This window comes from Salvelinus fontinalis, chromosome 14 (assembly GCF_029448725.1).
Source record: "Salvelinus fontinalis isolate EN_2023a chromosome 14, ASM2944872v1, whole genome shotgun sequence".
Classification (NCBI taxonomy): domain Eukaryota; kingdom Metazoa; phylum Chordata; class Actinopteri; order Salmoniformes; family Salmonidae; genus Salvelinus; species Salvelinus fontinalis.
The window spans coordinates 11,855,586-11,867,713 of record NC_074678.1 but is presented as its reverse complement, the minus strand read 5'-3'; the positions used below and the strand labels follow the sequence as shown (position 1 = coordinate 11,867,713).

At 50.0% G+C, this 12,128-nt stretch overlaps 1 protein-coding gene across 3 annotated transcripts in view; it reads left to right on the top strand.

Annotated features, from left to right (window-relative positions):
• Window positions 1–9,537, top strand: part of LOC129869489 (protein Jade-3-like) — a 44,267-nt gene extending 34,730 nt beyond the window's left edge. For all 3 annotated transcript variants that reach the window (XM_055943947.1, XM_055943950.1, XM_055943949.1), the window contains 4 exons: window positions 3,892–4,008; window positions 5,813–6,349; window positions 6,798–6,915; window positions 7,395–9,537. In XM_055943947.1, the coding sequence (XP_055799922.1) occupies window positions 3,892–4,008; window positions 5,813–6,349; window positions 6,798–6,915; window positions 7,395–8,452 (1,830 nt within the window). In that variant the 3' untranslated portion in view covers window positions 8,453–9,537. The remainder of the gene's footprint in view (window positions 1–3,891; window positions 4,009–5,812; window positions 6,350–6,797; window positions 6,916–7,394) is intronic.
• The last annotated feature ends 2,591 nt before the right edge of the window (window positions 9,538–12,128 follow it).

Here is a 12,128-nt window from a genome sequence, read left to right as displayed (position 1 = left end):
CCCACTCTTCCACCAAGGCACCTGCTAGTTCCCAGACATTTCTGGGGGGAATGGCCCTAGCCCTCACCCTCCGATCCAACAGGTCCCAGACGTGCTCAATGGGATTGAGATCCGGGCTCTTCGCTGGCCATGGCAGAACACTGACATTCCTGTCTTGCAGGAAATCACGCACAGAACGAGCAGTATGGCTGGTGGCATTGTCATGCTGGAGGGTCATGTCAGGATGAGCCTGCAGGAAGGGTACCACATGAGGGAGGAGGATGTCTTCCCTGTAACGCACAGCGTTGAGATTGCCTGCAATGACAACAAGCTCAGTCTGATGATGCTGTGACACACCGCCCCAGACCATGACGGACCCTCCACCTCCAAATCGATCCAGAGTACAGGCCTCGGTGTAACGCTCATTCCTTCGACGATAAACACAAATCCGACCATCACCCCTGGTGAGACAAAACCGCGACTCGTCAGTGAAGAGCACTTTTGCCAGTCCTGTCTGGTCCAGCGACAGTGGGTTTGTGCCCATAGGCGACGTTGTTGCCGGTGATGTCTGGTGAGATCACATCTCACATCACGGACAAACTGAATTGGTACACCCACACAGACAGCGTTGTGAAGAAGGCGCAGCAGCTCCTCTTCAACCTCAGGAGGCTGAAGAAATTCAGCATGGCCCCTAAGACCCTCATTAACTTTTACAGATGCACCATTGAGAGAATCCTGTCGGGCTGTATCACCACCTGGTACGGCATCTGCACCGCCCGCAACCGCAGGGCTCTCCAGACGGTGATGCGGTCTGCCCAACGCATCGCCGGGGGCACCCTGCCTGCCCTCCAGGACACCTACAGCACCCGATGTCACAGGAAGGCCATAAAGATCATCAAGGACAACAACCACCTGATCCACTGCCTGTTCACCCCGCTATCATCCAGAAGGCGAGGTCAGTACAGGTACATCAAAGCTGGGACCGAGAGACTGAAAAACAGCTTCTATCTCAAGGCCATCAGACTGTTAAATAGCCATCACTAGCCAGCTACCACCCGGTTACTCAAACCTGCATATTAGTCTCTGCTGCCCCATATACAAAGACATGGAATCACTGGTCACTTTAATAATGGAACACTGGTCACTTTAATAAGGTTTACATACTGCTTTACTAATTTCATATATATATACTGTATTCTAGTTTATTTTATTCAATGCCACTCTGAAATTGCTCGTCGTAATATTTATATATTTCTAAATTCCGATCTTTTACTTTTAGATGTGTGTGGTGTTGTGAATTGTTCAATATTATTGCAGGAACACAAGCGTTTAGTTAGATACTACTGCACTGTTGGAGCTAGGAACACAAGCATTTAGTTAGATACTACTGCACTGTTGGAGCTAGAAACACAAGCATTTAGTTAGATACTACTGCACTGATGGAGCTAGGAACACAAGCATTTAGTTAGATACTACTGCACTGTTGGAGCTAGGAACACAAGCATTTAGTTAGATACTACTGCACTGTTGGAGCTAGGAACACAAGCATTTAGTTAGATACTACTGTTGGAGCTAGAAACACAAGCATTTAGTTAGATACTACTGCACTGTTGGAGCTAGAAACACAAGCATTTAGTTAGATACTACTGCACTGTTGGAGCTAGGAACACAAGCATTTAGTTAGATACTACTGCACTGTTGGAGCTAGAAACACAAGCATTTAGTTAGATACTACTGCACTGTTGGAGCTAGAAACACAAGCATTTAGTTAGATACTACTGCACTGATGGAGCTAGAAACACAAGCATTTAGTTAGATATTACTGCACTGTTGGAGCTAGAAACACAAGCATTTAGTTAGATATTACTGCACTGTTGGAGCTAGAAACACAAGCATTTAGTTAGATACTACTGCACTGATGGAGCTAGGAACACAAGCATTTCGCTACACCCGCTATAACATTGCTAAATATGTGTATGTGACCAATAAAATGAGATTTTATTTGAGTGGGGGCTATAATGCCCTATAGATATGCCCCCTTTAAGAGATGCACAAGTGGGGCATCTGGCACAGGAGGCAGTGTCCTGCTGCGTTCGTAACCAAAATGGAAGTGGGAAAATACCACATACGACTAGAAAATCCACAAACGGCCATCCAACTGGCAATTACTAGTGGGGAAACTATCATCCTGAGCTCACACTTCTCCCACACGGTGACCTCTGACCTCATCTACCAAGGAAATGATAACAGAATTTTCGGCAGATGACTGAAACAGCAAAACATTCTGTATAAAAATCAATGGATTCATGTGTTTTTTTAACTCTATAATTAGGTTAGAATCATGATAGCTGTACTTTTAGTTTATGGTTGACGCAGCTTGTTGGCCGTTAACTAACTGGCGTTGCTCAACGAGTTCAATCACATGAATGTGTCCAACTGGTAAACTCCCACCTTCCACATGGTTACAAACGCAGCATCAGAGTGGAAACTAGAGGCCCAATGAAACAATCCTGTCGCAGACAGACAATGAAAGGAACATTATGAATGCTGAACATTGTGAATAGCATTTCATTTTCCCACTGTAACCGAACCGTGACCCCGAACCTGCAATACGTACCGAACCGTGGGTTTGGTGGGCCGTTTACAATACGTACTGACCCGCGGGTTTGGTGGGCCGTTTACAATACGTACCGAACCGTGGGTTTGGTGGGCCGTTTACAATACGTACTGACCCGCGGGTTTGGTGGGCCGTTTACAATACGTACCGAACCGTGGGTTTGGTGGGCCGTTTACAATACGTACTGACCCGCGGGTTTGGTGGGCCGTTTACAATACGTACCGAACCGTGGGTTTGGTGGGCCGTTTACAATACGTACTGACCCGCGGGTTTGGTGGGCCGTTTACAATACGTACCGAACCGTGGGTTTGGTGGGCCGTTTACAATACGTACTGACCCGCGGGTTTGGTGGGCCGTTTACAATACGTACTGAACCGTGGGTTTGGTGGGCCGTTTACAATACGTACTGAACCGTGGGTTTGGTGGGCCGTTTACAATACGTACTGAACCGTGGGTTTGGTGGGCCTTTTACAATACGTACTGAACCGTGGGTTTGGTGGGCCTTTTACAATACGTACTGACCCGCGGGTTTGGTGGGCCGTTTACAATACGTACTGAACCGTGGGTTTGGTGGGCCATTTACAATACGTACTGAACCGTGGGTTTGGTGAACCGTTTACAACCTTTATAGAGCACTACTTTTTTAGCCCAAATGAAGGGTCCCTGAGGTTTGGCCAGGGCCCAAAAGGTTAGCCCAAATGAAGGCTCCCTGAGGTAAAACCATAAACCACCAAAATGTACATTGCGTTTATACTTCAGCTCCAATAAAACATGAAAACACAATCAAGTGTTTTCTTTATTCAACTGTCAGAATGTAGTAATAGTGGTCAGTCGCAACCGTAAAGCTGACTAATATGTAAGTCGCTCTGGATAAGAGTGTCTGCTAAATGACTTAAATGTAAATGTAATGTAATAGCATGCTAACAGTGTGTTCTTCATGTATCTAGGTGAGCATAGCATGCTAATAGCATGCTAACAGTGTGTTCTTCATGTATCTAGGTGAGCATAGCATGCTAATAGCATGCTAACAGTGTGTTCTTCATGTATCTAGGTGAGCATAGCATGCTAATAGCATGCTAACAGTGTGTTCTTCATGTATCTAGGTGAGCATAGCTAATAGCATGCTAACAGTGTGTTCTTTATGTATCTAGGTGAGCATAGCTAATAGCATGCTAACAGTGTGTTCTTCATGTATCTAGGTGAGCATAGCTAATAGCATGCTAACAGTGTGTTCTTCATGTATCTAGGTGAGCATAGCTAATAGCATGCTAACAGTGTGTTCTTCATGTATCTAGGTGAGCATAGCGTGTCCAGAGAGGATGGAGCCCATCACCAAAGTGTCTCACATCCCCCCCTCCCGCTGGTCTCTCATCTGCAGCCTCTGTAAACTGAAGACTGGTGCCTGTATACAGGTGAGTAATGCTGTCTACGTGGAGGGTAGGGCCGGCCGTCTACGTGGAGGGTAGGGCCCGGCGTCTACGTGGAGGGTAGGGCCCGCCGTCTACGTGGAGGGTAGGACCCGCCGTCTACGTCTAGGGTAGGGCCCGCCGTCTACGTGGAGGGTAGGGCCCGGCGTCTACGTGGAGGGTAGGGCCCGGCGTCTACGTCGAGGTAGCTAGTAAATTGTTTGTATTAGTTGTGTATCAGGATCAGTCAATGAACCATCCTTATCCTCCTCCATCCCCCAGAGTTCAACTCTCCTTATCCTTTTCCATCCCCCAGAGTTCAACTCTCCTTATCCTCCTCCTCCATCCCCCAGAGTTCAACTCTCCTGATCCTTTTCCATCCCCCAGAGTTCAACTCTCCTTATCCTCCTCCTCCATCCCCCAGAGTTCAACTCTCCTTATCCTTTTCCATCCCCCAGAGTTCAACTCTCCTTATCCTTTTCCATCCCCCAGAGTTCAACTCTCCTTATCCTTTTCCATCCCCCAGAGTTCAACTCTCCTTATCCTCCTCCCCCCCAGATTTCAACTCTCCTTATCCTCCTCCCCCCCAGATTTCAACTCTCCTTATCCTCCTCCTCCGTCCCCCAGAGTTCAACTCTCCTTATCCTCCTCCTCCGTCCCCCAGAGTTCAACTCTCCTTATCCTCCTCCTCCGTCCCCCAGAGTTCAACTCTCCTTATCCTCCTCCTCCGTCCCCCAGAGTTCAACTCTCCTTATCCTCCTCCTCCGTCCCCCAGAGTTCAACTCTCCTTATCCTCCTCCTCCGTCCCCCAGAGTTCAACTCTCCTTATCCTCCTCCTCCGTCCCCCAGAGTTCAACTCTCCTTATCCTCCTCCTCCGTCCCCCAGAGTTCGACTCTCCTTATCCTCCTCCTCCGCCCCCCAGAGTTCGACTCTCCTTATCCTCCTCCTCCGTCCCCCAGAGTTCGACTCTCCTTATCCTCCTCCTCCGTCCCCCCAGAGTTCGACTCTCCTTATCCTCCTCCTCCGTCCCCCAGAGTTCAACTCTCCTTATCCTCCTCCTCCGCCCCCCAGAGTTCAACTCTCCTTATCCTTTTCCATCCCCCAGAGTTCAACTCTCCTTATCCTCCTCCCCCCCAGATTTCAACTCTCCTTATCCTCCTCCTCCGTCCCCCAGAGTTCAACTCTCCTTATCCTCCTCCTCCGTCCCCCAGAGTTCAACTCTCCTTATCCTCCTCCTCCGCCCCCCAGAGTTCAACTCTCCTTATCCTCCTCCTCCGCCCCCCAGAGTTCAACTCTCCTTATCCTCCTCCTCCGTCCCCCAGAGTTCAACTCTCCTTATCCTCCTCCTCCGCCCCCCAGAGTTCAACTCTCCTTATCCTCCTCCTTTGCCCCCCAGAGTTCAACTCTCCTTATCCTCCACCTCCGTCCCCCAGAGTTCAACTCTCCTTATCCTCCTCCTCCGCCCCCCAGAGTTCAACTCTCCTTATCCTCCTCCTCCGTCCCCCAGAGTTCAACTCTCCTTATCCTCCTCCTCCGTCCCCCAGAGTTCAACTCTCCTTATCCTCCTCCGTCCCCCAGAGTTCAACTCTCCTTATCCTCCTCCGCCCCCCCAGAGTTCAACACTCCTTATCCTCCTCCGCCCCCCCAGAGTTCAACTCTCCTTATCCTCCTCCATCCCCCAGAAGGCTGAGTGAAGAACTGCACCTTCCCGTTCCATGTGACGTGTGTCTTGGAGTTGTAATATGTTTGTATTATTCCGATTAGTTAATGATGTGTATATTCTGTTGTGTTGGGTCTCCTCCCTCTCAGTGCTCAGTGAAGAACTGCACCATCCCGTTCCATGTGACGTGTGCCTTCGAGCACAGCCTGGAGATGAAGACCATCCTGGATGAAGGAGACGAGGTGAAGTTCAGGTCCTACTGCCTGAAGCACAGCAAGCCCAAGAACCAGGCCTCCTCCGACCCACCAGCCCCCGGCCTCAGCCCCTGTCAGCCAGCCCACAGCAAGCAGTCCAAGGCAGGGGAGCCAGGCTCCGGTCTCAGTCCGGCCCGGCCCAAACCCCCCGTAGACCCAGAGAGGGGGGGCCTGAGGGCCCAGAGGTTACTCGAACTGGAGGAGGAGTTTTCTACTCTGATTCACCCGGAGGAGCTGGCCCTGAACCTGGGCCTCCCTCCCAGCCTGCTGGACTTCATCTACCAGTACTGGAAACTGAAGAGGAAGAGCAACTTCAACCGTGCTCTGCTGCCCCCTGGTGAGGAGGAGGAGAACCTGCTGCTGTTGCCTCATGAAGACAGCATCCACACACGAATGAGGATGTTTATGCACCTCCGACAGGACTTAGAGAGGGTTAGTATTACTTATTAGTTAGATTATATTAGTTAAATATTTAAAATACATATATTAGAAGACAGCGGCTACATACGAATGAGGAACCCTGAACAGGGTCGGAGAGACTTGATATAATGTAATCAAGCTCATCCATATTGTTTCTAGGTTAGCTCCAGGTACACATTTTCTGTGCCAGTTATAGGATCATTCTATTATATTCTGGTTACTGAGGAACCTTCCGGGTATTTAAATGTCTATCTAGTAATGGGGTGGGCAAACTACAGCTCTCCGTTGAATTTCAAAATCCCGATCTGACCCCTGAGCCAAAAAGTTTGCCCAGCCCTGATCTAGAACATAGTCTTCTCTACTGTATTGGGTCAATGTCTGCTCTCTTGACAGACGTGGTGTGGTGGCTTAGGGTGAGTGTTTGTTAGCTCACCTGACGGCCGTGGTGTGTCCCCTACAGGTGAGGAACCTCTGTTACATGGTGAGTCGGAGGGAGAAGCTGAAACTGTCTCAGAGCAAAGCCCAGGAGCAGATATTCAACCTCCACGTCAAACTGCTCAACCAGGAGGTAGCCGCTGGTAAGATATTGGTTGTGTGTCTGTGTGTCCTCTCTCCAGAAGAGGAACAGGTTAACGGTCTATACCAGGGTGGAGTTGGGACTCATGGTGTTTGTCTCCAGGTTAACGTTCTATACTAGGGTGGAGTTGGGACTCATGGTGTTTGTCTCCAGGTTAACGTTCTATACCAGGGTGGAGTTGGGACTCATGGTGTTTGTCTCCAGGTTAACGTTCTATACCAGGGTGGAGTTGGGACTCATGGTGTTTGTCTCCAGGTTAACGTTCTATACTAGGGTGGAGTTGGGACTCATGGTGTTTGTCTCCAGGTTAACGTTCTATACTAGGGTGGAGTTGGGACTCATGGTGTTTGTCTCCAGGTTAACGTTCTATACCAGGGTGGAGTTGGGACTCATGGTGTTTGTCTCCAGGTTAACGTTCTATACTAGGGTGGAGTTGGGACTCTGAATTCTGATTGGCCCTCATGGTGTTTGTCTCCCCAGGTCTACCGGTGGACAGCATGTTGTTCCGGACTCCTCCCAGAATCACCCTGAAGCTGAAGATGCCCAAAGTGTCGCTGGGTAACGGGAAGACCGGCTCCAAGTCGGGCAACGGCCCCCTCTGTCCAGATAACAGCGGGAATGTTCACGAACGTAGTGGGGGAGGGAAGGGGCTAGGGAAGGAAGGAGAGGGGCTGGGGAAGGGGAAGGGGGGAGGGTTGGGTAAAGGAGGAGGGAAGCCTCAGCTCCATGGGCGAGGCAGGAGAGAGGAGCGCTCCAATGGCAGTCTACTGTCAACCTCTACCTCAGGTCAGTCATGTAGAGAGGGCAGTACCATCATTGGACCAGCACTGACCAATAGCATATCCAGAGGCTCAGCCCTGCCTATCAAATCTACTGGCAAGCCCCTGACTGGCAACACCTTAACGGGTAAACCCCTGGCGCTCCACGGCCACTCCTCCAATGGAAATGTTCAACTGGACCCAGACCGAGCGGGGCACGTCCCCAAATCCAACGGTGTGATGGAGAAGATGCTGGGCGTGACCCAGAAGGACACCGCCTGTCAGACCCCCAGTGAACAGGAAGCTGGTGAGGGGTCAGGGGGCAAGGGCAGCCAATCAGCCAGCTTCAGGAGGTCAACCATGGAGCACTTCAGCAGGTCGTTCAAGGAAGCGACTGTCAGCTTGGTGCGGACCACGGAGGACCTGCGGGGGGACAAGGTGTCCCAGGGGGGTGAAGGCCCCAGATCAGCCCAGGACCTGCGGGGGGACAAGGTGTCCCAGGGGGGTGAAGGCCCCAGATCAGCCCAGGACCGGCCCTGGGCCAAACCAGCTCCCAGAATCCCCCAGGGACTCTGTGGTACCAGACCACCACCCTACCAGGAGACGGACGGATACTGCCCTGACCTGGAGCTCAGTGACTCGGAGCCAGAGGCTAAAGGTCAGAGGTGGAGGCAGGGTAGGGGTGACTCGGGGGGCCAGGCAGGAGGAGACTACAGCAGAGGGAACAGCAGAGGGAAGCAGGGCCTGGGGGAATCCAGTAGGACCTCAGCACAGAGGTGACATCCCTGACCCCTCACCTACTGTAGACGCTGGCCCCAGCTCTGTCACCTCTATGTCACTCCCTCTCTGACCACTGGAGACCAGACCAGCCATAGAGCAGCAGGGGCCAATGGCAGCCATCTATTGGTAAACTGGGGCATCTATGGGTCAACTGGGACCAGGGCCCCCTACACTGGCTGGGGCATCTATCTATGGGTCAACTGGGACCAGGGCCCCCTACACTGGCTGGGGCATCTATCTATGGGTCAACTGGGACCAGGGCCCCCTACACTGGCTGGGGCATCTATGGGTCAACTGGGACCAGGGCCCCCTACACTGGCTGGGGCATCTATCTATTGGTCAACTGGGACCAGGGCCCCCTACACTGGCTGGGGCATCTATGGGTCAACTGGGACCAGGGCCCCCTACACTGGCTGGGGCATCTATCTATTGGTCAACTGGGACCAGGGCCCCCTACACTGGCTGGGGCATCTATTGGTCAACTGGGACCAGGGCCCCCTACACTGGCTGGGGCATCTATGGGTCAACTGGGACCAGGGCCCCCTACACTGGCTGGGGCATCTATTGGTCAACTGGGACCAGGGCCCCCTACACTGGCTGGGGCATCTATGTATTGGTCTGCTGAGACACATACAGACAGGAGCAAAGGACTGATGCATGGTGGGCGTCCTAGCCTAGATCATCGCCTCAATGGGACTCCGACATGTGTCCTCTGTTATGGACCCTCTCTCTCTCTCTCTCCGACATGTGTCCTCTGTTATGGACCCTCTATCTCTCTCTGTCTCTCTCTCTGTCTCTCTCTATCTCTCTCTCTCTCTCTCTCTCTCTCTCTCTCTCTCTCTCTCTCTCTCTCTCTCTCTCTCTCTCTCTCTCTCTCTCTCTCTCTCTCTCTCTCTCTCTCTCTCTCCCTCTGTCATCTCTCTCTCTCTCTCTCCCTCTGTCATCTCTCTCTCTCTCTCTCTCTCTCTCTCTCTCTCTCTCTCTCTCTCTCTCTCTCTCTCTCTCTCTCTCTCTCTCTCTCCGTGCTCGCTGTGAGCAGAGCAGTGTTGTACTGTCTTCTGAGATTAAACGACTTGTCTGTTTCATTTCTGTCTTCTTTGTTCTGCTTAGAAATGTTTTTCCTTTTATCTGTTAGGGGTTTAACAGTATATACATACTGAACCTTGGTTCGGTCGCATGGTGAGCCTGAAAGAATGCATAAACTAATAGAACCACTAGACCAATAGGCTAAACCTACGCTGTGTTTGTATGCCTCCTGAGTAAATCTGAGATAAAACAAATATTTCAGGACGATCTGATAAAACAACTATAGCCTATACACATGTTGTACTAAAAGGTTTTAATTTGCCGCATTTCAAACTGTCCTTTTGTGAGGCGCAGCCGGGAACTACTTCTGTAAGATGGAGAGTGGTAAAGGGGTGGAAGGATACACGTGTTGTGGTAGGGTGGATAAACCAAGAGGATTTCCTGTCATCGTTTAAATCTCCAGTTTGAGAACATTTTGGGTTCCTAGTAGATTACAGCGGAGATGGACAGAGAGTATGTCCCCACGCTCAACTAGAATAGACTACAGCGGAGATGGACAGAGAGTATGTCCCCACGCTCAACTAGAATAGATTAGAGGAGATGGACAGAGAGTATGTCCCCACGCTCAACTAGAATAGATTACAGAGGAGATGGACAGAGAGTATGTCCCCACGCTCAACTAGAATAGATTACAGCGGAGATGGACAGAGAGTATGTCCCCACGCTCAACTAGAATAGATTACAGCGGAGATGGACAGAGAGTATGTCCCCACGCTCAACTAGAATAGATTAGAGGAGATGGACAGAGAGTATGTCTCCACACTCAACTAGAATAGATTAGAGGAGATGGACAGAGAGTATGTCCCCACGCTCAACTAGAATAGATTACAGAGGAGATGGACAGAGAGTATGTCCCCACGCTCAACTAGAATAGATTACAGAGGAGATGGACAGAGAGTATGTCCCCACGCTCAACTAGAATAGATTACAGAGGAGATGGACAGAGAGTATGTCCCCACGCTCAACTAGAATAGATTACAGCGGAGATGGACAGAGAGTATGTCCCCACGCTCAACTAGAATAGATTACAGCGGAGATGGACAGAGAGTATGTCCCCACGCTCAACTAGAATAGATTACAGAGGAGATGGACAGAGAGTATGTCCCCACGCTCAACTAGAATAGATTAGAGGAGATGGACAGAGAGTATGTCCCCACGCTCAACTAGAATAGATTACAGAGGAGATGGACAGAGAGTATGTCCCCACGCTCAACTAGAATAGATTACAGAGGAGATGGACAGAGAGTATGTCCCCACGCTCAACTAGAATAGATTACAGAGGAGATGGACAGAGAGTATGTCCCCACGCTCAACTAGAATAGATTAGAGGAGATGGACAGAGAGTATGTCCCCACGCTCAACTAGAATAGATTACAGAGGAGATGGACAGAGAGTATGTCCCCACGCTCAACTAGAATAGATTACAGCGGAGATGGACAGAGAGTATGTCCCCACGCTCAACTAGAATAGATTACAGCGGAGATGGACAGAGAGTATGTCCCCACGCTCAACTAGAATAGATTACAGCGGAGATGGACAGAGAGTATGTCCCCACGCTCAACTAGAATAGATTACAGCGGAGATGGACAGAGAGTATGTCCCCACGCTCAACTAGAATAGATTACAGCGGAGATGGACAGAGAGTATGTCCCCACGCTCAACTAGAATAGATTACAGCGGAGATGGACAGAGAGTATGTCCCCACGCTCAACTAGAATAGCCTATACATCTGCCAACACCTCAGACATGTTGACACATTTATACCAACATCACCTCAGGGAGCAAGACGGAAACGCAAGTAAATAACACAGCTAAACCTTCTCAGCTGGTTCTGACCAGGCGAAAAATAATTAAGAGCGATATGTATTTTTATAGCCGCAAATATGCGGCCGTTCTCAGTGGTTAGGGTGGTCTCAGGGTTTCTGCACTTTGTGAAAGTGTTCTGGCCACATTAGGCTCTATACTCTCTCACCCATTTCAGCATACAGGCTACCGATTTACTGTATATAAGCAAGCTGAAGTTGACAATGAATTGGCCAATCCACCCTGTGTTGGGCTTCCTCCAGATGGATGGACGTCCAGGGCTACAGAGAGGTACTAAACAGCCCATTACATTACCCCGGACAGGGAAAGGAGAATTACAGTGGCATAGACACACCCCCTTTGAGCCACACAAGTGCGCATATTTTTGTCTTATTAAGGCAATAGGCCTTTTCCATGTCTGAGCCACGTTTCCATATTGATTACACACACAGTGCACTTCTAGTGTTGATGGGTCGTGGTGTTTTCCTTTCAGAAGACTCCTGATGGTGCTCTCTGGCGATATCTCTATATGACAGATATGGAATCAGAAGTTACCAACGTGGATTTTATTTAATAAACGGAAGTTAACTGCCGTAGACAAACTGTTTTATTTTCCTCCTATACCAAAACCGAATTGTGACCCCAAAACTGCCATCCATACCTTTCCACCAGTCTCTGAGACGCTGTACTCGTCTTCATCGTCATAACCGGTGATTCTAGTAGTCTTCATCATAACCGGTGAATCTCGTAGTCTTCATCATCATAACCAGTGAATCTCGTAGTCTTC